At 44.3% G+C, this 26,152-nt stretch overlaps 1 protein-coding gene across 5 annotated transcripts in view; it reads right to left on the bottom strand.

Moving 5' to 3' along the window:
• Positions 1–26,152, bottom strand: part of IDE (insulin degrading enzyme) — a 202,357-nt gene that overhangs the window by 92,583 nt on the left and 83,622 nt on the right. For all 5 annotated transcript variants that reach the window (XM_077455220.1, XM_077455217.1, XM_077455218.1 and 2 more), the window contains exons 7-11: positions 25,426–25,588; positions 24,257–24,349; positions 23,566–23,657; positions 14,090–14,170; positions 5,228–5,331 (exon numbers count right to left, since the gene is read on the bottom strand). In XM_077455220.1, the coding sequence (XP_077311346.1) occupies positions 5,228–5,331; positions 14,090–14,170; positions 23,566–23,657; positions 24,257–24,349; positions 25,426–25,588 (533 nt within the window). The remainder of the gene's footprint in view (positions 1–5,227; positions 5,332–14,089; positions 14,171–23,565; positions 23,658–24,256; positions 24,350–25,425; positions 25,589–26,152) is intronic.

Raw genomic sequence — 26,152 nt, 5'->3', positions numbered from 1 at the left:
ACGAGCTGCACAGTGGAGGCAAGTATGACATGTTTGTTATTTTAAAAAAATAAAAATTTTTACTTTACAACTCCTTTAAGCCTTATGATATCAATGCATTGCTCTAGTCCAGGGGTGTCCAAACTTTTTTCAAAGAGGGCCAGATTTGATGAAGTGAACATGCTCGAGGGCCGACCATTTTGTCTGACATTCTTTAAACCATTAAAATTCGATCTAAGTGTGTTCATCCGAGCACTAATACACGGCCCAACAAGAATTATCTTGCCTTTGTGCTGTGTGTGGTGAACAGATGAGCTCGGGTGTGTTATTTGGATATACTGTATTTAATCGGCTTATACCACGCACCTTAACTTTAAAAAGGAAGTCTCAGGAAAAAAATAAAAATAAAAAAATCTTACATTTTAAATAAAGACATGTGAAGCAAAATAAGGGTCAGTGCCCATCTGCAGCCCCCAGCATATGGCCATGAATGCAGCCCCCAGCATATGGCCAGGAATGCAGCCCCCAGCATATGGCCAGGAATGCAGCCCCCCAGCATATGGCCAGGAATGCAGCCCCCCAGCATATGGCCAGGAATGCAGCCCCCCAGCATATGGCCAGGAATGCAGCCCCCCAGCATATGGCCAGGAATGCAGCCCCCCAGCATATGGCCAGGAATGCAGCCCCCAGCATATGGCCAGGAATGCAGCCCCCAGCATATGGCCAGGAATGCAGCCCCCAGCATATGGCCAGGAATGCAGCCCCCAGCATATGGCCAGGAATGCAGCCCCCAGCATATGGCCAGGAATGCAGCCCCCAGCATATGGCCAGGAATGCAGCCCCCAGCATATGGCCAGGAATGCAGCCCCCAGCATATGGCCAGGAATGCAGCCCCCAGCATATGGCCAGGAATGCAGCCCCCAGCATATGGCCAGGAATGCAGCCCCCAGCATATGGCCAGGAATGCAGCCCCCAGCATATGGCCAGGAATGCAGCCCCCAGCATATGGCCAGGAATGCAGCCCCCAGCATATGGCCAGGAATGCAGCCCCCAGCATATGGCCAGGAATGCAGCCCCCAGCATATGGCCAGGAATGCAGCCCCCAGCATATGGCCAGGAATGCAGCCCCCAGCATATGGCCAGGAATGCAGCCCCCAGCATATGGCCAGGAATGCAGCCCCCAGCATATGGCCAGGAATGCAGCCCCCAGCATATGGCCAGGAATGCAGCCCCCAGCATATGGCCAGGAATGCAGCCCCCAGCATATGGCCAGGAATGCAGCCCCCAGCATATGGCCAGGAATGCAGCCCCCAGCATATGGCCAGGAATGCAGCCCCCAGCATATGGCCAGGAATGCAGCCCCCAGCATATGGCCAGGAATGCAGCCCCCAGCATATGGCCAGGAATGCAGCCCCCAGCATATGGCCAGGAATGCAGCCCCCAGCATATGGCCAGGAATGCAGCCCCCAGCATATGGCCAGGAATGCAGCCCCCAGCATATGGCCAGGAATGCAGCCCCCAGCATATGGCCAGGAATGCAGCCCTCAGCATATTGCCAGGAATGCAGCCCCCACATTGCCAGGAATGCAGCCCCCACATTGCCAGGAATGCAGCCCCCACATTGCCAGGAATGCAGCCCCCACATTGCCAGGAATGCAGCCCCCACATTGCCAGGAATGCAGCCCCCACATTGCCAGGAATGCAGCCCCCACATTGCCAGGAATGCAGCCCCCACATTGCCAGGAATGCAGCCCCCACATTGCCAGGAATGCAGCCCCCACATTGCCAGGAATGCAGCCCCCACATTGCCAGGAATGCAGCCCCCACATTGCCAGGAATGCAGCCCCCACATTGCCAGGAATGCAGCCCCCACATTGCCAGGAATGCAGCCCCCACATTGCCATGAATGCAGCCCCCACATTGCCATGAATGCAGCCCCCATATTGCCACACATTGCCATGAATGCAGCCCCCATATTGCCATGAATGCAGCCCCCATATTGCCATGAATGCAGCCCCCATATTGCCATGAATGCAGCCCACACATTTTCATGAATGCAGCCCACACATTTTCATGAATGCAGACTCACCATTACCATCAGTGCAGCCTGATTCATGTCCTCTGCAGCCTTGGAGGAGACAGGGAGGGGGGCGGGATGAGCGCCGACAGACATACAGGAGAAACTCCTGTTTCTATCGACGGCCTCTTTAATTGAAAGTCCCGCCTCCTGTGATGGACAAAACGGTTGTCCAATGGCAGCGCAGGACGGGACTTCCTTTTACACAGGACGCTGTCCTGTATCCAAGGCACTCGTCCCGCCCCCTCCATGGCAGCCAGCACATCTATCTTTTGTGGCCCCCGGCGATCGGGGATTCGTTGGGGGCCACAAAAGATATATATATGGGAACATGACCAGACGGGCCGTCCGAAACCGGAATGCGGGCCGCTATTGGCCCGCGGGCCGGACTTAGGACATGCCTGCTCTAGTCTATCAGCATATTCCTTGTTAACGCATGAGCACTGCAGCATAAATTGGCCAACTCTTTGAGCTGGTTCTCCTTTTGTCAGTATGAGCTCAGCTTTAAAAGCAAAGTACAGCCAAAGCTTGTTTGGCTGAACTTCTCCTGTGGATCACAGGAGTGCAGTTCATTCTGCACTCATGTGACCCCTTTTCAACAGACAGTGGGTTGAAGCCCGCTATCGGCTGATGTCCCAGAGACGGTCCAGGCTGGGGCAAGATCACGACAACACATAGTCAGGATCCGCCAACACTACTGGACAGGCATCTGGGAGAGCCTAGAGCCAGCCGCTCCTGCCCCATCCACAAGCCCAGTGCTGAAATGAGAAAACTGAGCAAACAGCAGTGTTTGATCGCTTGGTTCTCAGTCTAAGAGCCATCGGGGGACCGATGCTGCATCCAGCTCGGCAAGTACGATTCTTAAAAAAAAAATAAAAAAAAATACATACTGAACTTGTCATAAGTAGGATTGCAGGATCTCAGGTCAAATACAGGTATTCACACTCTAGGTGTACAAAGCATATAAACCGTGCCAGACTGGAAAAGGGAAAGCAGGAAAAGCATGGACTTTGCAGGCAACCAATTAAAAATGTATATATTTTTATTTAATGACATAATTCATGAAAGAGCCATTCCTAAAAACATACGTTAACCACTTAAGGACCGCCGCATGGCAATGTACGTTGGTGCAATGGCACCGACAGGCAAAATGTACGCGCTCGCCTTCCAGCGGGTGGGGGGTCCGATCGGACCCCATCCCTCTGGATGCGGCGGTCCGTTTCGCTGCAGGAGTGATCCGGGATGAGGGGATGGCCGTTGGTTTCTGGCCATCCCCTCTCGATCGCTCCTGGCGAATGAGAAGCTTCACCCGCTGTGTATAGTAAACACAGGCAGGGAGGAAGTGATGTCATTCTCCTCGGGGCGGTCTTTTTGACTGGACTGCGAGGAGAACAGAGAAAGTAAGTGTGCACCAACACTACACTGACATGTAGGTACACATAGGCACACAAATCCCCCCACCCCCCGATCGCCCCCCCCCCCCCCCCCACCACTCCCAGTCAGTGTGTCACTGATTGCAGTGATCATTTATTTACTAATCACTGCATTTAGTGTCAGTTGTGACAGTAAAAACTGTCAAGGCAGTTAGCGTTAGGTCCAGGGTAGCCCCCTACCCCCCCAATAAAGGTTTAACCCCCTGATTGCCCCTAGAGTTAACCCTTTCACCCCCTTTTGCCAGTGTCACTAAGCGATCGTTTTTCTGATCGCTGCATTAGTGTCACTGGTGCCGCTAAGTAGCTAGTTATTTTTTTAGGTTCATCGCCAGGTTTTTATAGCGCTAGGTACCCCGATATACTACCCAATAATGGTTTTATTAAAAGCTGTGTAAATTCCAGAAAATGTACTCTAGTTTGTAGACGCTATAACTTTTGCGCAAACCAATATATATACGCTTATTGACATATTTTTACTAAAGACATGTGGCTGAATAAATTTTGCCCTAAATGCATGACTAAAATTGAGTTTATTCGATTTTTCTTATAACAAAAAGTAGAAAATATCTTTTTTTCTCAAAATTTTCGGTCTTTTTCCATTTATAAATCGCAAAAAATAAAAATAGCAGAGGCAATCAAATACCATCAAAAGAAAGCTCTATTTGTGGGAAGAAAAGGACGCAAATTTCGTTTGGGTACAACATTGCATGACCACGCAATTACCAGTTAAAGCAGTGCGAAATTGTAAAAAGACCTCTGGTCCTTAGGTTGACAATTGGTCCGGGGCTGAAGTGGTTAAAATGCATAATCACATCAAACTTCTAATGTAAACTTATGGTCCAGGCCAACCCCACAATAACTGTCGAAGCACACAAATGCTTGAAACAAAAAACAGAATCCAGGGAAGGTTGGTATGACTCAAAGCAGCCGGATGTAGCTCAGCTTTTCATGAATGGTTCTTTCATGAAGTTGAATAAAATTATATACATTTTTAATTATTGGGTTACTACAAAGTCCATGTTTTTCCTACATTCCTTTTTCCAATCTTCATGCCGGTCAGTGGCATTTTTAAAAAAACTGCATGCTGCATTTTTGGTGCGCTTTTCAAAACAGCAGCTTCCCAGTGAAATGAATAGAAAACGCATCAAAAAACACAGTGGTTGCATTTGGAGCGAAATATCCATGTTTCACAAGTGCATGCTGGGAGTAAGGAGACTCAAAAACGCACCAAAAATGCATATGCTTTTTGATGCATTTTGTCAATGTCGCAAAATGTCTCAAGAGTTTGTATCCCGCTTCAATTTTACTTTGTACATTGCGAATTTTAGTCTAGCTAAATTAACTTGATAATATTTTTGTTTTGTACCATTACAAATTATCACAAAAGACCATCAAAGTCAATTACTTAAACAAAATTCAACCTTCAAAATCTGAAAATAAGCACTTCTCCATTGGGATGTTTACCTTTATACAGGTACAAGAATGAACGTTCTTGTGCACTTCTTTTTTTCAACCTATGTAACTTCTTTTATAGTTATGTACATGACCCCTTCAACGGTGATTTTTTTTTTTTTTTTAAAGAAACCATTCCAAAGACCTCCTTTTTTTAGAACTACGTTTTAACAGATTATGTACACCAAGAAGATGGTGTGAAATAGTTTGGCAGATCTTTCAAGAAAACATCCCAAAGATTTTGCATACAGTAGCCATTGTAAAACATTAAAAGAAGTGACCTTACCTGACATTGTCTGGCGTAAGCTTATCAAGCACCATTTGTATTAAATCTGGCCGAAATTCCTCCAGTAGATACTCAGCTGCCAGAACCTCTTCTATGGGGTAATACTTTATAAAGAAAAGAAAGCAAAGATCAAAATGGTAAAAATGCTCCTAATGAGGTTTGGGTTCAAAAAAAATAAAAAATTAACAAAATGTCAGTTTAAGCAAGAGGTTTTATTAAAAAGCCAAAAATTATACCAAATACTATAACAAAAGGTTTTTAGACCTGTAGCCTGCTAACTACTGGAGTCTCACTTTAAAGTGGAAATTCTGTAACTTTTTCATCTTTCCATGTCTAGCTTGGGTGAAAAAAATAAAATACTGTAGCTGCTGACTTAATATTAGGGCACTTACCTGTCCAGGGATAGAAAAAATAAAATGGTACTGCGCTACGGATATACAAATATTCTGCAGGGTTTTACTTATGCAAAAAGATGTAGCTGCCCCTACAAATTACTTCCACACTTAGACCCCTTTCACACCACACCACCCATAGTGTCGGCGGTAAAATGCCGCATTTTAGCCGCTAGCGGGGGTGCTTTTAGCCCCCCGCTAGTGGCCGAGAAAGGGTTAAACCGCCGGCAATACGCCTCAATAGCGGCGTTTTGCCAGCGGTATTACAGCGCTGCCCCATTGATTTCAATGGGGAGCAGCGGTGGAGGAGCGGTAAACACACCGCTCCAAAGAAACTGCTGGCAGGACTTTTCCCTGACGGCCTGCCAGCACACCGCTGTAGTGTGAAAGCCCTCGGGCTTTCACACTACAGACAATGGTGCAGCTTTTTTAGGGCGGATTGCAGGCGCTATTTCTAACGCTATAGCGCCTGCAAAACGCCCTGGTGTGAAAGGGGTCTTAGAGTAAAACTGAAAAAAAAAAAAAAAGAAGAAGAAGTAGGAATGGCGCTGCCCTCTAGTTTGCCAATAAGAAAAAAAAAATATACCTATCAAGATACTTTGTATTTGTAAAAAAATAGAAATGAAAAATAAATAACACACACAAAATGCTGTGTTGGACCCTCTGGCGGGTGTTAGTGAACTGGGGCTATATAACCCCTTAAAACTTATTTCAGATGGTGCCATAAACCACAAGCTACAAAGAGCCGTATAAAATTCATAAAGCCCTATAATACCAATTAAACGCGTTAGTTACTCTGGAAAAAAAAGTATGTATGTATATATATGTTATCTGAAACCTTTGGTAATATCTAAAAGGAAACTTTGACATAAATTAATAAAAAATAATTTGTTTCAAAAATTTACTTGACAGTTAATATACAGTTCATAAACGTGAAAAAGTGATGTGTGCGCAATAAGCTATTTTGGTGAAAGTGACAAGTGCCGTAGTCAATTCTTGCTTGGCTGAGGGAAAGTGCCAGTGCGCTTTTCCATGCAGGTGATAGTTTTGCACTCACCAGATCTCCTGCCCCTTTAAGGGTAATTGCGCCTTCACTGTGTTTTTCTTCTTAGCAAACTAGAGGGCAGCGCCATTCCTATGTCTTTCTTCATTTTTTTTCAGTTTTACTCCACCTGTGCAGGGAGCTCACGATGTCGGCACTCCAGCTGATCTACGGATCGACTCCCGGTACTGCTGCCGCCATTCCTGGCAAGGGAACCAGGCAGCAAAGCCTTTCGATTTCACTGCTGGTTGCCTATTGCGTATGCACGCTGTGCTTTCTATATGGCGGTGGTGGGAGGAGCAGGAGGGGGGGTGGGCAAACTTCAAGGAGATGGGGCCCCCCCCTTTTTTTTTTCACCCAAGCTGGACAGCCTATAAGAATCTACAAAGGCTGCAAATAAAAGTGGTCATTCTTAGACCCCTTTCACACTGGGGCGCTTTGCAGGCGTTACAGCACTAAAAACAGCACCTGCAAAGCTCCCTGAAAGAGCCGCTGCTGTGTGCCAAGTGTGAAAGCCCCAAGGGCTTTCACACTGGAGCGGTGCGCTGGCAGGATGGTAAAAAAAAAAAGTCCTGCTATCTTAGGGGTGGTATATACACTGCTCCTGCCCATTGAAATCAATGGGGCAGCATGCCTATACCGCTGCTGCGTTTTTAACCCTTTCTTGGCCACTAACAGTGGGGTAAAGCCGCCCCGCTAACGGCCGAAAACTGCTGCTAAAACAGCACTAAAATTAGCACCGTTTTAGCACTGACACCGCTCCCGCCCCAGTGTGAAAGGGGCCTAACTGTAAACTGTGCTTATGTGAATTTATTTTAACATGGCATATTTCATGCCGTGTAGGCGTACTCATTTAAAATATAATGATTTAGCAGAATGGATTGTGTAAGAGTAAGAGCTCCATACAGGAAAGGCTGGTTTGTGTGAAAAAAAAAAAAAAAGTTCTTTATTTGGGACTTAAAAACATTTATGTCTGATTCTGTCATTAACAAAATGTCAGGATTTATTTCAGAATCAGGAAACAATCTTGTAGTTAAGGTGGCCATACACAATTAGGAGGCATCCCCCTACAAGTACACTGTATTCTGACAGTGGCATCGGCAGCTGTCCGAATACAGTACTCAGTGGCAAAAATTGCAGATCAAGAAAAGTTTCCCAGCTTGTCGCTTCATCAGAAGTTGATCAAATTAAATTCTGTGCTGGGTGGTGGGGGAACGACACTCTGATTGAAATGTGTGCAGTCCTTGCTGAATTGGCCAAATTTCTATCAGTGTATTGCCAGCTTAAGTCTAGCTGAAATTTTACATTGCTGCTCCTGATCTGCACATTGATGGTTGTGTTAAGGAATCTAAAGTACATAATGATAATCAGAAAAAGTCTATTTGCTTATGTGTATACATGTTTCTTACTTATTATGTAGTATACAGATTGACTCTCTGTTCGCAGTTAAGATGGTGTCTACACCCTACATCCCACGCGTTAGAAGAATGCATTTGAGATAAGAGAACCAGCTTCAACCAAACTTCAAGCATCAAGTTTCTCCATTTCTCTTGTATTTTAACCAACAAGATGTACCTATTAGACTGACATTGCAATGACGTATCTTTCTGTATAAAATATCAACACCGCCCACGAATAAATCAGAAGTTAGAAGTAGCCTGAGTTGAACATGTCTCAGAGAGTGTTTACTTCTAATGTGCATGCAAATTTATACTTTTTAATTGGAAATAGCAGCAGATAACCTCAAACTAGTTTGTAGTTCTTATCCATTTCAGTTGTACCTCAAATATCTCATGCCCATAGGTTTTTCCAAAATGTAAAAACTATTGTGGGTGATGACAAATGATGTATAAAACAACTTTTCAAGACTATTCACTCTCGCTCTGCACAACACTGTAGGAGCATTAAAGTACGCAAGTGGGCAGATTGATAAAACTAACAATTGTCTAGTCTGGCTTGCATCTCATTTCAGTGATGTTGTCTGTGACTTAAGGCTACATTCACACCTGCATTTTGGCATGACAGTGTGTGCATGCATGCAACAACCTCATTGAGAGGTCCCATCAATTATCTGCAGGAGACAGCCCGTGTCTAGGGCCTATCACTCACTGGCGGCTGCCACATAGCGGATACATGCTAGCAGCTGCAATTAGTGGCGAGATCTGGCAGCCCCCCCCCCCCCCCCACTGCAGCTAATCGCCAAGCCCTCCAGGATGGGGTTCTCGTATGTTCAAGCCCTTGGGCCAAAACACAGGTGTGAATGTGGTGTAATACAATGGTTATAAAACCATTGGGGAGGGGGGTAAAAATAAAAGAAATAGAAACTACCCAAATGACCCTGATCAAAAGTTTACATATTCTGGAGATTTTGGCCCGATAACATGCACACAAGTTGACACAAAGGGGTTTGAATGGCTATTAAAAAAGGTAACCATCCTCACCTGTGATCAGTTTGCTTGTAATTAGTGTGTGTGTGCATAAAAAGGTAAATTAGTTTCCGGACTCCTGACAGACCCTTGCATCTTTCATCCAGTGCTGCACTGACCTGACATTTCTGGATTCTGAGTCATTTTGAAAGCAAAAGAATTGTCAAAGGATCTGCAGGAAAAATGTAGATGACCTGTATAAAACAGGAAAGGGATACAAAAAGATATCCAAAGAATTGAGAATGCCAATCAGCAGTGTTCAAACTCTAATCAAGAAGAGGAAAAATGAGGGGTTCGGTTGAAACCAAACCACAGTCAAGTACACAAAGTAAAGATTTCAGCCACAACTGCCAGGAAAATTGTGCGGGATGCAAAGAAAAACCCACAAATAACTTCAGGTGAAATATAGGACTCTCTGAAAACATGTGGTGTGGCCATTTCAAGATGCACAATAAGGCGGCACTCGAAGAAAGATGGGCTGCATGGTCAAGTCGCCAGAAGAAAGCCATTACTACGCAAATGCCGCAAAGTATCCCGCTTACAATACGCCAAACAGCACAGAAACAAGCCTCAAACCTTCTGGCACAAAGTCATTTGGAGTGATGAGACCAAAACTGAGTCTTGGCCACAACCATAAACGCTACATTTGGAGAGGAGTCAACAAGGCCTATGATGAAAAGTACGGAGGTGGATCGCTGATGTTTTGGGGGATGTGTGAGCTACAAAGGCACAGGAAATTTGGTCAAAATTGTTGGCAAGATGAATGCAGCGTTTTCAAAAAATACTAGAGGAACATTTGCACTCATCAGCCAGGAAGCTGCGCACAGGATGTACTTGGACATTCCAACATGACAATGATCCAAAACACAAGGCCAAGTCAACCTGTCATTGGCAACAGCAGAATAAAGTGAAGGTTCTGGAGTGGCCATCTCAGTCTCCTGACCTCAATATCATTGAGCCACTCTGGGGAGAGCTCAAAGTTCATGCAAGACAGACCAAGAATGTACAGGAACTGGAGGCTTTTTGCCAAAAGGAATGGGCAGCTTTACCATCTGAGAAGATAAAGAGCCTCATCCACAAATGCCACAAAAGACTTCAAGCTGTCACTGATGTTAAAGGGGGAAAATACACGGTATTAAGAACTGGGGCATGTAAACTTTTGATCAAGTTATTTTGGGTAGTTTCTGTTGCGATTATGACTTAAGAGTAAAACACAGTTGATTGACAATAAATGGCTTCAGCCAAATACTAACCATGACTGAAAGAAAAGTTTGCGTTATTCATATTCTCTGAAAAAAGGCCAAGAAATCAAAATTCTGATAGGGTGTGTAAACTTATGAGCACAACTGTATCTCTCGCTCTCAGCAGAACTCAAACTTTCTTATATGAACCAAACGGGAAAAGGACCTGAACCTTACATTTGATCTGGCTAATGAATTATCTAAAGTCTACATCAATACAACTTTAATCAAAACAAATTGTAAAACTCTGCTACCGGTAGCCAAAATGCATCCTTCCACATCGCTGAATTGTTTGAGGTTGTGGCCATTCGGGGACAATGCATCACATCTGGTGGTAATGCCCCTTCGTGCTTAGGTTTTGGATCTTTACTCTTATAAGCTTTCTGTGACAGGGCTGAACATTCGCAGATCCCCCAGAAACAGCACTTTTTTTTTTTTTACAAACTACCTGATGAAGTGCCCAGGAAGTCAGTGAAATTGATCACTTACATATTGCTGGCAGCAAGGTTCACAATTGCTAGGCATTGGAAGCAGTCAATTATTCCTCTTGATCACATCAGGAGCAAACTCAATTGGATTATGGTCAATGACAAACTAACTCATACACTTCATAATAACACTAAAAAGTTTGATAAGATATGGGACCCATGGATTTGTATATCTCCCCAATGAGCTCCGGGCTGAACCCTCCTATTTTTTCACCTTCTGTAAGTCTTTCTGGCAGCATCATGCTTTGGGGCTGTTTTTATTCAGCTGGAACGGTTGTCAGTCAAGGCAGAGGGAATTATGGACAGTTCCAAATACCAGTCAATAGTGGCACAAAACCTTCAGTCTTCTGGAAGCATTTTTTTACTCTGAGTAAACCGATACCAAACCGGTCATGTGTCAAAAACTGCATCCACTCATGGAATGGAGACAAACTTTGACCCTTAATTTCCATAGGCGACGTTTACAAATTTCTACAGGTTACCAGTTTTGAGTTACAGAGGAAGTCTTCTGCATTAATTATTTCTCTCGCTCCAACGATATCAGCGATACCTCACATGTGGTTTTAACACCGTTTATACAGGCAGGCACGACTTACGTATGCATTCGCTTGTGTGTGCGAGCACGGAGGGACGAGGCGCTTAACATTTTTCATTTTTTTCCCTTATTTTACTTTTTATTTTTACACCGTCAATTTTTTGGATCACGTTTATTCTTGTTATAAGGAATGTAGTAAACATCCCTTGTAAAAAAAATAAATAAAAAAAAATAAAAAAAAACCATGACCGAACCTCTTTAAACGCTTGCCGACCAGCCGCCACAGTTTAACTGCGGCAGGTTGGCTCTGCTGCGCGAAATCACGTTATTGCAAGTGATCTCACAAGGCTTGGCTAGCGGGGGCACGAGTGCCCACCGCAAGCTCCTTGAGTCCGATTGTGGGTCTCGCAGACTCGATGTCTGCAATCGCCTCACGGAGAGGAAGAACAGGGAGATGCTAATGTAAACAAGCATTTCACCATTCTGCCTAGTGATACTGTCACTGATCATAGCTCCCTGTAATCGGGAGCAGTGATCAGTGTAGTGTCACACACAGCCCCCCCCACAGTTATAATCACTCCCTAGGACACACTTTAACCTCTACAGCGCCTAGTGTTAACCCCTTTACCACCAGTCACATTTACACAGTAATCCATGCATTTTTAATCGCACTGATCGCTGTATAAATGTGAATGGTCCAAAATAGCACCAAAAGTGTCCAATGTGTCAGCCATGTTGTCGCAGTCACGATAAAAATCCCTGATCGCCACCATTATTAGTAAAAAAAATTAAATAAAAAATATAAAAATGATATAAAACCCCTATTTTGTAGACGCTATAACTTTTGTGCAAACCAATCAAACATTTATTGTGATTTTATTAACCAAAAATAAGTAGAATACATATCGGCCTAAACTGAGGGGGGAGGGGGGGGGGATTATTTTTTGGGGGATATTTATTATAGCAAAAAGTAAAAAATAATGCGTCTTTGTCAAAATGGTCGCTCTTTTTGTTTATAGCGCAAAAAATAAATAAAAGCCGCAGAGGTGATCAAATACCACCAAAAGAATCTTCTATTTGTGGGGAAAAAAAAGGACGTCTATTTTGTTAAACAACCGTGCAATTGTCATTTAAAGCGACAGTGCCAAATCGTAAAAAGTGCTCTGGTCTTTGGCCAGCCAAATGCTCCGGGGCTGAAGTGGTTAATATGAGATCTGGGGTCAAAAAGACCTCTCATATTTACACTTAAATACAATAAAAAAAAAAAAAAGTCCCTTTAAGGCCGTTGGGCGGAAGGGGCGTTTGCCGTTGCTTCCGTCATCCAATGACATGGTGTCAAGTGGGGGGGCCCATCATTAACTCACTCTACTTCCGGCCTCTCAGAGGACCTCATCGGATCGATCGTCCCCGCCACTACCGATAGCTATGGTAAGCAGCGGAGACATACATACAGGACACAATGGGGGGGGTTGTCTCTTCTCCTGCCGCCAATTAAAGTGATCTCATGGTGAATTTGCCACAGAGACCACTTTATCTTAAAGCAGACCTCCCGCCACTGAAGAAAATACCGGTGTTATGGATGCTATCTGCTGCCATAACGTATTTATCATCAAAGTACCGACGTATATTGACAGTGGGCGGTCTGGAAATGGTTAAGGGTCTGCACACTTATGCAACCATATTTTAGTTTTTTTTCCCCCTCCAGCTAAAAATTTTCAGTTTGTTGTTAAACTGAGTTGTACAGTTTATAGGTCACATTAAAAAGGTGGAAAAAGTCATGTAGTTATTCATCTTTGTTCTATTATTTTACATTACAGAAACCTTACATTTTAAAACAGGGGTGTGTAGACTTTATATCCACAGTGCTTACCATTGTAATTGGCCTAAAATGTCTTGACAAAATACCACTGCCAAAGAATCTGAAAGTGTCAGATGCCTGGTCCCCCTCTGTGTACTGTGGTTCCATTTGCCAGCACCAGACAGTAATGATATACAGGCCAACCATAATGTGAAGGACCAGATGCCCAAACACACCTGGAAGGGTGTAGAATACAGATGATTCTTCAGCAGCAGTAGCTTTCAGACAGTGAAGATCAGAGGCACTGCTAATGTGCAAGTATGAAATGTTTTAACAGGCAGGAAGTTTGTGGATTTAAGGCCATGCCAGTTGACAAAATTGCTTTAAGCTATATTTACACAAGCCTGTACACTAAAACATAGCATTTTACCATGCAGGCTAGTGGCGGCATAGAGCAGCGTGATATGAGATTCAGCGCATTCCACTGCTTGTTTTTCCCCCCCAACTTTCCCTGAATTGTCCTACAGTGACACTTCATATCACTGCACAGCAGCATTGTAAGTTGTGCTGCTGTGCCATGACATATGGTGCCATCTAGTGCATAGTGCAGTGCAGAAAAATGCAGACATACCAGTACTGTGGTGTGAACAGGGCACATGGAAAACAATTCTGTGGAAAACAGGTCACCGTACACAGTGCGAATGAGGCCTTAAGGACTAAAGAACAGCGAGAATAAAGGCCGAACTTATTGGCATTCGGTAACAAACATATGTGTTTCTTTAGAATGTTACAATTAATGAAAAATGGAACAGAAATGCAGTCAATGAAGTTGGACTACCAACAAATCTGGAGATCAGCAAGTAGCTCTGTGGATGAGCATTAGCATTTTCAAGAGAGGGACAGCAACAGTATTTCTTTAATGCCAACAAAAAACACTTACATGCAACAATCCAGCAAGCTTTGATGTGTACCCACGTGGAGGCTCCTTGTCTTTAAACCGAAAGGCAACTGCATTTAAGTCCTAAGAAAAAAAAAAATGATTACATAAAAAAATTCCTGGCTTTTTGATGCTCATGTTAACTGTCTGTTTTTACTGACCCCCCTCCCCTGCTACAAACAAATATTTAGAGTAGTTGTAAAGGCTCAAGGTTTTTCACCTTCATGGATTCTATGCATGAAGTAAAAAACATTTCCTGTGTGCAGCAGCCCCCTCAATACTTACCGGAGCCAGATCTTCCTCTAGCCATGTGCACGCCAGGCTCGGCTCTCAAGGGACTCTTCCCCCCTCATTGGCTGAGACATCAGCGGGAGCCATTGGCTCCCGCTGCTGTCAATCACAGCCAGCTTATGAGGAGAGGGGGGTTGTGGCTGTGTGTGTGAATAAAATATAAAGAATATATACCTCTGCAGGATGGAGGGCCAAGAGCACCAGTGAAGGACCAAAGAAGAGGGGGATCTGGCTTCCCTTGTACAAAAATTAGAGTTACGCTTACCGGTAACGTCTTTTCCAGTAGTCTTTCAGGACAGCCACTATGAGAGATAGACTCCTCCTCTACCTCTGGAAACACTGCGCCAGCCCATAAATTCTTACTTCCCCTGCCGGACCTCAGTTTATATCGAGAATACCTCCGGCCAGCTGGGGAGACACAAGAACACATTAATAACATATTCATCAAATACCATTATCTTGCTGCGCTCTGGTCTTTTGTAAGACTCCCCCCCAATTTTCGGGTGGGAACTAGGGCTGTCCTGAAAGACTACTGGAAAAGACGTTACCGGTAAGCGTAACTCTAATTTTCCCTAATCGTCTTTCAGGACAGCCACTATGAGAGGATAAGCGAGCACTTACCAGTTAGGGTGGGACTACAGCTTGCAAGACCTTTCGCCCAAAGGTCTGCTCACCTGCCGACACCAGATCCACTCTGTAGTGTTTTACAAAAGTGGAATAGCTGGACCATGTTGCTGCTCTGCAAATCTGCTCTGGCGTTGCTCCCGCTCTTTCTGCCTGGGAGGCTGCCATAGCTCTAGTGGAGTGTGCTTTAATACCCACTGGGATTTCTTTCCCTGCAACTAAATAAGCCTGCTCGATGGCTACTCTGAGCCACCTAGCAATAGTGCGCCGGGACGCCTTACAACCTTTCCTGGCCCCGGAAAACAAAACAAATAAGGAATCTGACCTTCTAAATGACTTGGTCAGTTCCAGATAGTGTAGGATACATCTCCTAACATCCAAATAATGGAATTTTAGTTCCTTCTCACCGGAGGGATTGGGACAAAAAGAGGGCAAAACAATTTCCTGGCTTCTATGAAAGCTGGATGCCACTTTCGGCAAAAAGGCTGGATCGGTCTTCAAAACTATCCGATCCGGAAAAATAACGCAAAAGGGAGCCCTGACTGATAAGGCCTCCATCTCACTGACCCTCCTAGCAGTTGTCACTGCTACCAGAAACACTGTCTTCAGAGTAAGCTCTCTCAGAAGACACTCCTTTAAAGGCTCAAAGGGGGGGGTCCAGTTAAGCTCTGCAAAACTAAAGATAAATCCCATCTGGGAAAGGACAGACCCTGGACCGGTCTCTGTCTGGACAGGGCTCTAAAGAACCTGACTACCCATGGGTTGGCAGCCAAATGATCCTCTAAATAAACACTGAGGGCTGATACTTGACCCCTAAGGGTACTAATGGATAAGCCCTTATCTGCCCCACATTGTAAAAATTCCAACACTGCGGAGGAGCTCCGTACTGGGAAAGAGTTCTCTGCGCACCACTTGTTGAAACGCAACCAGACCTTTTCATAGATCTGGCGAGTTTCCTTTTTCCTACTGTCCAGGAGGGTAGAAACTAGTCTCTGTGAAAATCCCTTAGATTTTAATAAACCCTCCTCAGTAGCCAGGCCGCTAACTTCCACTGGCGTACCTGTGGGCATAGGACTGGCCCCTGAGAGAGGAGATCCTCCCGAGGGGGCAAGAGCAGGGGAGGTTCTACCGCCAATTGCTTTAGCACTGAGAACCATGCTCTCTTTGGCCAATGTGGAGCCACCAGAATCAGAGATGTGCTTTCCATCTGAAACTTTCTCAGAACTGCTGGCAACAACACTGGAGGTGGGAAGGCATAGCAAGTTCTGAAATGCCAATTCTGGCTCAAAGCGTCCACCCCTAGAGCTCCCTCTCCCCTTTTTAGGGAGAAAAAACAGTGGGTTTTTGCATTGTTTTTGGACGCGAACAGGTCCACCTCTGGAGACCCCCATCTCTTTACTATGAGATTGAAGACCTCCTGGTTGAGAACCCAATCGCCCTCCCTCAGCCTCTTTCGGCTGAGAAAATCTGCTACTACGTTTTCCTCTCCCCTCAGGAAAACGGCTGAGAGCGAAAGGGTGTAGGTTTCGGCCCAGGACAGAATCTCTGTCGCTAAAGACAACAGGGCTCCGCTTCTGGTGCCACCCTGTTTGTTCACATAGGCCACTACGGAAGAGTTGTCCGACTGCACCTGAATGTGGTGACCCCGGAGCTCTTCTTTGAAGAATCTGAGGGCTAGTCCCACTGCCCTTAGTTCTTTCCAATTGGACGATCGAGTCAACTCGCCGTCCTCCCAAGTGCCCTGGGCTAGAAGGGAACCCAAATGTGCCCCCCAACCTTTTCCACTTGCATCTGTGGTTACTACCCGAGAAACCGGGATGAGCCACAGACGACCTTGCGACAGATTTGTCACTTTCCTCCACCACCAGAGGGATCTCTTTACCTGGTGGGGAATATGTACTAGGGTGTCTAGGGCCTCCTGACTGTGGTCCCACACCCCTAGAATGAAGGTCTGTAGGGGACGAAAGTGTAACCCTGCCCACTGCACTGCTGGAAGGGTGGATGTAAGAAGACCCAGTACTGACATCAGAACCCTTATGGAAACCAGCTGGTTGCTCTGAAGAGAGGCCACCGCACTGTCCAGTTTTCGTACCTTTTCTCTTGGCAGAAAAACTCTCAACAGTGTTGAGTCCAACAGGAAACCTAGATAGGAGATCTGTTGTGAGGGGATCAGGCTGGACTTTTCCAAGTTCAGAAGCCACCCCAGGTCTGTAAGGACCCTTTTGGTTAGATCCAGATCCTTGACCAACTGTGTTGGGGATGCTGCAAACAGAAGCAGGTCGTCCAGGTAGGCAATTATACATACCCCCTGGAGCCGAAGAAAGGCCATGGCTTCTGCCAGGACTTTGGTAAAAATGCGGGGTGCAGAGGATAGCCCGAATGGCAGGGCCTGAAACTGAAAGTGTACTGTTTCTCCGCCCAGATCCATGGCAAGGCGTAGAAACCTTCTGCGAGGCCTCCGCTATAGGGATGTGTAAATACGCGTCCCTTAAGTCCAGAGATACCATGAAGCAGTTGTGGGGGAGAAGCGCTTTTACTGAAAAGATCGATTCCATGCGGAACCTTTTGTATGTCACAGAAGCGTTCAGGGGCTTTAAGTTCAGGATCAACCTGAACTTCCCTGAGGGTTTTTTCACTATGAAGATGTGAGAATAAAACCCCCTTCCCTCTTCTGCTTTTGGGACCCTGAGAATAACATCCTGATTCTCCAATTCCCTCAGAGCTTCTAGCAAGGCCTCGGCCTTTACCATGCACCTGGGAAGATGCGTGACAAGGAGCCTTTGAGGGGGTGGTCTTAGGAATTCCAAGAGGTACCCCCTTATTACCCCTAAAATAAATTGATTGGGGGATATTGTCTCCCACTGTGGAAGAAAGGCCCCCAGTCTTCCTCCCACTGTAGCTGGAAAGTCACTGGGTTTTACGGGGCTGGATAGGAGGGCGAAAAATCGCCCCTCTGCCCCTGCCTTTTTGGGGCCAGGTTTTCTTTTTCCCCTCTGGTTTAGAGGTTTCCCTACGCCCCTGCGGGCGAAACCCCTTTTTTGTTGGTACGGGGGTTTTCCGTTTGAGAGGAAAGGACTTTTTCCTGTCCGCTGTCCGGTCTAGAACCGTCTCTAGCCCTGGGCCAAACAGGAGGTCCCCCGTCAGGGGTATCCCACATAGCTTTATCTTGGAGGCATTATCCCCTGGCCATGTTTTTAACCAGAGGGCCCTTCTGGCCGAATTGGCTAGAGCCGCCGTTCTGCCCGACATGCGGACGGACTCAGCAGAGGCATCAGCTATGTAAGTGATCCCTCGCAGCATAGTAGGGAAGGATGACAGAATGGTTTCCTTATCTGTGCCTGCCTCAATATGTTGTCGGATCTGTGAGAGCCAGTGCTCTAAATTGCGAGCCACAACTGTAACTGCCATTTCAGGCTTTAAATTGCCGATAGCCGAGTCCCACGTCTTTTTAAGCAGGGAGTCAATCCTTTTGTCCATGACATCTGCCAAGGCCCCCATGTCTTCAAACGCCAAATCTGTGTGTCTGGAGACCTGGGAGAACGCGGCATCCAATTTGGGACTTTTATTCCAAAGGCATGCCGGGTCCTCTGAAAATGGGAACCTTCTTTTGAGGGATCTAGATAAAAAGGGTTTTCTCTCCGGATCCTGCCACTCTTTTTTAACTGTTTCCATTAAAACTTCGTGTACTGGAAACACCCTTCTTTTTGGCTCCCCTAAACCTGAATACATTTGGTCATGCAGGGTTAGGGGCTTTTTATCCGTCTGGATACCGAGGGTTGCATAAATTGCCTTTAAGAGGTCCTCTACCTCATCAAGGGATAACTTATATCTGGAGGCTTTCCTGGACCCGTCCTGGTCCTCCCCCTCGGAACCCTCCTGGGAATCGGAAGAGGAACTGTCTGGAAGTTCCCTACCTGTCCCTGAAGGGCCTGCAACCTCTGTCCCCCCTGTACTAGCAGGTTGGACTGGAGCAGAACTCTGTGCTGGAGGTGGGGTTGTATCCTGGGGAGATGGACCCGTGGGAAGCTGACATTTTTCAAAAAGGGACCTAAAAGAAGAGAAGGTGGACGAGAGCTCCTTGACTGAAGCTGCTAGTCCTGACTCCTGTTCAGATTCCCTTTCCCTAACGAGGGAGTCAATACAGCCTTTGCACAACACTTTGGTCCAAAATTCCCCTAAAATGTCCCTACAGGAGGCACACTTCTTTTTAGAGCTATGCGTAGACCTAGTTTTTTCCGTAGCTTTCTAAAAAAAAGGAAAAAAGAAAAAAACAGAAAAAGACAAAGTCAATCAAAAGCTCGGGATACAACCCTGGGAGTGCACTAGACCCTTTTATTAAAACGAAGGGATCTGAGCCTCCCCTCCCCCCTGGCCACCCAGGGGGTCTGCCCCCCCCACCCATGATAGAACCATACATTGGGGTGGGGGGATCCTAGATAGAGAGAACCCCTCCCCAGGGCGCTCTTACCTTAGGAATGCTGGAGATAGAGTCTGTCGTTTGAGCCTCAGCTTCCGACATGACTGCAGGTGGCTGCTTACTACAGAGTTCCACGTTGCCTGTGCACGTTCTGAACTCATCTCCAGCTTGTGCCCGGCCCTCCTATCAGCTCCACGACCCGGAACCGGAAGTCGATCGTATTTCGAGGTCAAGCCTTCGTTTCCGCCGGATACGACGTCGCCCGTCGTTCGGCCCGCTCGGTTCAAAGAAAAAAAGGGGCGGACTGTACCCATGTACAGGGAAATCTTCCGAACGGCTTGCCAGCTGCGTCCCTGTAGACGCGATAGGAGTCCCCCACGACCTGAAGCCGCACTCGACTCGGAAGGGGTGGCAGTACCTGGTGAGGTAAGTAAACCGTTCGACCCGTCCGACACGCGGACGTTGGTTTCGAACGGTTTGAACCCAGCTTTCTCCAAACAAAGCCCCTGCTTCTTTCAACCGGGTTCTTTTAACGAAAAAACGGCCACAGCCTCCCCAGCTGATCGGCCTGGTTCCTTGCACAGTGTCTCCCCGCCGGAGGAAACACTAATAACTGAGGTCCGGCAGGGGAAGTAAGAATTTATGGGCTGGCGCAGTGTTTCCAGAGGAAGAGGAGGAGTCTATCTCTCATAGTGGCTGTCCTGAAAGACGATTAGGGAAAACTACTGCACAGAGCACACAAGTGTGACATGTTTGTCATTTTAAAAAGAAAGTCTTTAATATAAAACTTTAAAGAGTAACTCCACTTTTGTCGTTCAAAAAAAACCAAAAACATTTCCCTCTGGGTGATCTATGTACGTTACAAGGATTTTAAAACTTTGTTGCAGATGCCTACGTTCTGTTATTCTAAAGAAATCACAGTTTGTTCCTCTGTGCCCCTGGGGTGAGTCTAATGGGAGTGGTTTCCTAATTCTAAATCAGCTGCCGCAGAATCAGTGCTCTAATGAGGAAAGCTGCAGGGTCTGCATTCCTAGACATTATTTCCTATTGGGAGAATTTTCCCAACAATTACATTTTTGCTGCAGGGGATGCCAAAAATCTGACTTGTATCTTAGTATAGACTTCTAGGAAAATCAGTGAGCCAAGCAGGAAATTATGTTTCTGGGGGGCGTTCTCTTTACAGACACATTCTACACATTCGTTTACAGAACACCTCCAGGTAGCCATATTGCATTGCACTTTACAGAAAATTACAGAGCTGCAGATTGAAAAGGAAAGGTCATTTTTAATAACATTCAATTACAATATGACTTGTCGCAATTGAATATGCTATATCTTTATTTGCCATTTTTATTCCCCCATGAAAGTGGAGTAACCCTTCTAAACAAATTTGTCACAAAAGGTTCACGAAGACTACCAACGTTGACCTCTTACAATGAAAATGCTAGTTCTTCTGCTGTCACGCAGACCCTTTTTCAATACGTTGATCACTGACCTGGAAAAAGTAATCATATAAGAGTGTTTGACTTGACTGATCGGGCATCCAGTTTTTAAGGTGACCAATGGCAGCCTACACACAGTGCATTGCAAAAGAATTTACCCCCCCCCCCCCCCCCCCCCCCCGGTGGTTTTCTGGTTTTGTTGCAATACAACCTGGAATTAAAATAGATTTTTAGGGGTTTGTACCATGTGATGTAACAACTTTGAAGGTGCAAAATATTTGGGGTTGACATGGTGACCACGTGTTCAGGAAGAATTAGCATTAGCGATTATTAGTAGAAACTGGGAGCGGTCAGTGACAGCACTCTAGTTAGAAAAAGCAGAGCAGTGTTGCATACTATTAGCTGTCGAAATGGATTGCAGTTTAAAAGACAACTGTTTATTTTGTACAAATTGTCCTTTCATGAATGCAGTAACCCCTAGTGTAGCACACCTGGTCTTTTATTATTATTATACAGAATTTATATAGCGCCAACAGTTTGCGCAGCGCTTTACAACATGAGAACAGACAGTACACTTACAATACAAATCAATACAGGAGGGACTAGAGGGCCCTGCTCGTTAGAGCTTACAATCTAGAATATACTCTACTTTCCCTCTTAAAGTGTTTGTAAACCCTTACAAACCACTTTGACCTACAGGCAAGTCTAGACTAAGGCTTACCTGTAGGTCCAAAAAATATCTCCTAAACCTATACGGTTTAGGAGATAATTACAAAAAGACAGGCACCGCTGTCTACAGCGCATGCGCCATAGACAGCGGCGCACAGGCACACTGAGCAGGCCGGCAGCAAGACTCGGAAGTCACTCCAGGATACATGGCAGTGGCGAAGATGGAGGAGGACCACTTCGGGGGCTTCGTTCTCAGGTAAGTTATTCATGAGCTAGTATGCTATGCATACTAGCTCATTATGCCTTTGCCTTGCAGGTTGCATTTTTTTTTTTTTATCGCCTTTACTTCCTCTTTAATCCAGTGATCCTCAGGATATGTGGCAGTTCCTGGTGCCATACAGCCTTGCAGCACAAAACATCCTCACCAGGTCCTTTTCATCTTGTGCATGCGAGTTACAGCCCCATTTATTCATAAGAGAATCAATACTCACTGGCTGGCTCCAGCGGTCCTGCAGAGTATAGTTCCTCCCATGAAAATTGTTGGGGCCACAGTACGCATGCTGAAGACAACCCAACAAGGTTGTCTCATGCAGCAGAAGTGAAAAATGCTGGAAACCGGGGAGAACAATGGATCAAGGATTTACATAAAAAAAAAAAAAAAAAAAAAAAAAAAAAAATGAACAAGGAGTATAAGACCAGATGGGCTGCACGGAAGGGGGTTGTTCCATTCATTAAAAAAACAACTTGCGCGTACAAAAACAATTTTTTTTTTTTTTTTTTTTTTTTTTTTTTTAACTACAGCTGTCCATTAATGTTTCTGGACTACATAACTGCTTAATGTTTCTGCACTGCATAACGTTAACCTACAGAATGCAGACTGGAAAGTATTAGGGTCCCTTTAAATAGGAGGGATGAACATTCATTAGAGACCAGTTGAACAACAAAATCACTATAATGCTATATTAACAGGAACCAGGTTTATATTTAACAGCAGTTTTTAGTGGGTTTAGGGAAATGTAGTCAATTTTTTCTCAATCTGAAAACTAAATATCAGCGCTAAAGGCCCCAGTTCTGTCCACTGAACCACTTTCTATCCATAATAATTTTTTTTTATTTTTTTTATAAAGAAGTGGATCAGTCCAATTGCAAACACTGTGTCAACTGTTTGTCTTATCTATAGAAACAGATTTGCACAGGGAGAGGTCATTAAGGACAATTGTGTCACAGTACCCTGGACTGAGCCATGATTTTTTTGTAAAAACATTACAACATTTTAAGCAAATACCAAAGTGACCTACTGAAATAATCTTGCAAGTGAACATGAGGAAAATAACATGGAAGCCTCCAGATTAGATTTTTGCTTTTAAGCAGATGCAAACGGTGGAGTTTTTAACCTGATCCTAGCTACCATTCTAAATGAGCATGCAGTTGGTAACAAGTCTAATTTCCAACATCAATAAAAAAAAAAAAAAAAAAAAAAAAAAAAAAACCTTGGTAAAGGTTCTGTCATTTCCTCAATTTTTTTTTTTTTGTGGCTGAAGTAAAATATGAAAAGTTCTAGTTCTCAATCAAATCTGAATGGTAGGGATAACTGTTCTGGTGAAGGCATTTAAAAAGGTGAGATTCTGTGGGACATATTTACTACTTTACTTCCTATTGTGCTTCCATGAAAGAAATTGAGGATAAATCTATAAACAAAAGCCTAAGAGATGCTAACCTTTCCCAGCTTTGTCTAAACCTGGGTCAGAGTTCCACTAGAAGATGTACATGAGCACAAAGTTGACACACGTGCAGCAACTGGAATTTGCGTAGCAAAGTCCCAGGCTTATAACCAGAGTTCCTGGGTTACTGATAACTAAAGGATAGGACGAGTCCTGGTACACAAAATGAATACTATGAAGACAACAGGTCCTACAAAAAAGGTAGACAGTGTCTCCTTTAACTATTTAAAGTGCTTTTTTTTCAAGTTTGACTGGATTCCGACAAGAAAGTCAATAAATAGCCAACAAAAACAAATCTAGAGGGGCAGTGCTCACCTTGCATTCCTGAAAGACCCATTCTTGGGGTCCTGAGGATCTCAGCATATGCATGTACTGAAACATGTGCAGAATAATGTCTTCAACGTGTACTGGAGGAAAAAAAATTAAAAATTAACCGCAACAGTAACTGTTTCAGTATATGAAACACAAATATATAACCAGTCCAATCCAGATTTATATCAATGTAAATGTATGTTTAAGGCTGGGTTGACATATAAGCAGGAGTCCAATGCGTCCTCGTTCACGTCCAGGGAGGGGGGGGGGGGGGGGGAGGAGGAAGGAGGAGGAGGGTGAGCTATATGGCCAGCTTAATTCTTATTCCCCAAATCATCATCAACTTCAGCAAACTCACCCCCTTCTTATGTTATTGCTTCCACAATCAGCCCATGCTTACTCAAAGGGATGACAACCACGGTTCTTAAACCGTATAAGAGCCAAGGGAAAAATTTTATTATTTTTTTAATCGGCTCTGCCGAGGTCAAACAAATAAGTGAGCAGACTGCAAAATTTTCAATCATTTTCAAATGGGGTTGTAGAATTTGTGGCATATGGATTGAATAAGCAGCAAAGTATAGTCATGTCGTTTTTTTTATACAAGACCACCACAATCGAACACTACCTCAAAAAACCTTTACCAACTCTCCCAAATATACATTTGTCATCTCACCAATTAACAACTGATACTCACACAAGCCCTCTTCAGTCAGATCCACATTTACAATGAAGAACATGAATCCCTTGGCACCTTCCTTCTGGCCTCCAACCAAAGTGTTAACCCATCCTGGAAGCAAACAGAATTATCAACATATGTCCAATACAGGTGATCAAGAGAAAGGACATACAAACATGGCTGAAACAGAAAAAAAAAATAAAATAAATAAATATAGGATTGCAGCAAAAATGGTACATGCACTACTTTAACCATTTCAATTCGGGGCGCTCTCTCCCCCTTCGCCCTTCGTGACCAGAACAATTTTCAGCACTGTAATGCAACAGATCCAAAAACAAAATTTATACTTTTTTTCGTAGGTATTTGATTACCTCTGGGATTTTTTGCGTTACAAAAAAAAAAAAAAAAAAAGTTAGAAGGAAGTTTGTTTCTGTTACAAAACGTAAATAAGTAATATTTCTCCTTTACTGATGGGCACTGATGAGGCAGTTATATGGAGCACTGATAGGTGGCATTGCCATCCCTATTGGGCATCTGCACCGATAATCAGTGCAGACCCCCCACCCTGGTTACCCAGCATGCACCTCTCCATCACTAATCCAGGAAGAGGTTGCGATTGGGCTTCACATGCCCACAGTCATCATGGCAATGGCCAGAAGAGGATTTTTTTTTTTTTTTAAATAGCAAGTATAGAAAAAAAAAAAAACAAAAAAAAAAACAACGCAACACTAGTTGATATCAACACACATTATAGATATAGATATGTTATACACACACACACTATTTGTGTTATTAATGCATTATGATTGGATGCCCGCAAAGAAAAAAAAAAAAAATTATAATTGTGGCCGTAACTCTGCTTTAAGGACATGACATTTAGCCTATTCAACAATCTGCATCCATTGCAACTGAACATTTCAATTTTCTTTCTATAACGCCATGTTCAGTTGAGTCTTACTCTTATGTGTGACTAAATCTGAAAATATATGCGATTCTTCTCAAATCCATAGTCTAGACTGGATGGAACAGAGAAAAACACCATCATTTTATTTGTCCAATTTGTGGATTGCCAGTGCAGTTATGAAAGTCTTATGGAAGCTTTAGAGTTAGCTGTTGTATGTGCAAAGCCAGTGCTACCCAATTGTTACATATAGTCTGAACAAAAAAGAAATAAAAATAAACCTTACCTTTAGACTTTAATTCAGAAAGAAGACTTCCAGGCCCTTCATGGCCAATGAGATGACCGAGGTAGTGACCAGGATTGGATTTATAATATTTCTGGAGGTCAGGAATTGGGAATGTAACATACAGGTTTCTGATATCCTTAATAGGCACAATTTTGTACATTTTCTAAAGAAAAAAGAAAAAATGAAATGGGAAATTATATTTCCAGTAATTAAAATGGAGCACCACATTTTTGCAAAGTGGAGGAGGACACTAAACAGATCGACGGTTTATCTTTAGAAATGACATTTCCTCACATTATTGATCCAACAGTAGCAAGTCCCCAATCCTTTAACCACTTGCTTACTGGGCACTTAAACCCCCCTCAGTCCCAGACCAATTTTCAGCGCTGATGCACTTTGAATGACAATTGGGCGGGCATACAACACTGTACCCAAATGAAATTTTTATCATTTTTTTCCCACAAATAGAGCTTTCTTTTGGTGGTATTTAATTACAGCTCGGAGTTTTATTTTTTGCTAAACAAACAAAAAAAGATGCAAAAAAAAAAAAATCATGTTTAATAGTTTGTTATAAAATTTTGCAAACGGGTCATTTTTCTCCTTCATTGAAGTGCGCTGATGAGGCGGCACTGATAGGCTGCACTGGTGGGCACTGATGGGCTGCATTGGTGGGCACTGATAGGCATAGTTAAGGCGGCACTAATAGGCACAGATGGGCAAAGATGGG

This window comes from Lithobates pipiens, unplaced genomic scaffold (assembly GCF_037356315.1).
Source record: "Lithobates pipiens isolate NorthernLeopardFrog02 unplaced genomic scaffold, aLitPip1_a1.2 Scaffold_25, whole genome shotgun sequence".
Taxonomy (NCBI): Eukaryota; Metazoa; Chordata; class Amphibia; order Anura; family Ranidae; genus Lithobates; species Lithobates pipiens.
Note: the sequence above shows the minus strand (reverse complement) of the source record. Positions and strands in the feature narration are given on the sequence as shown.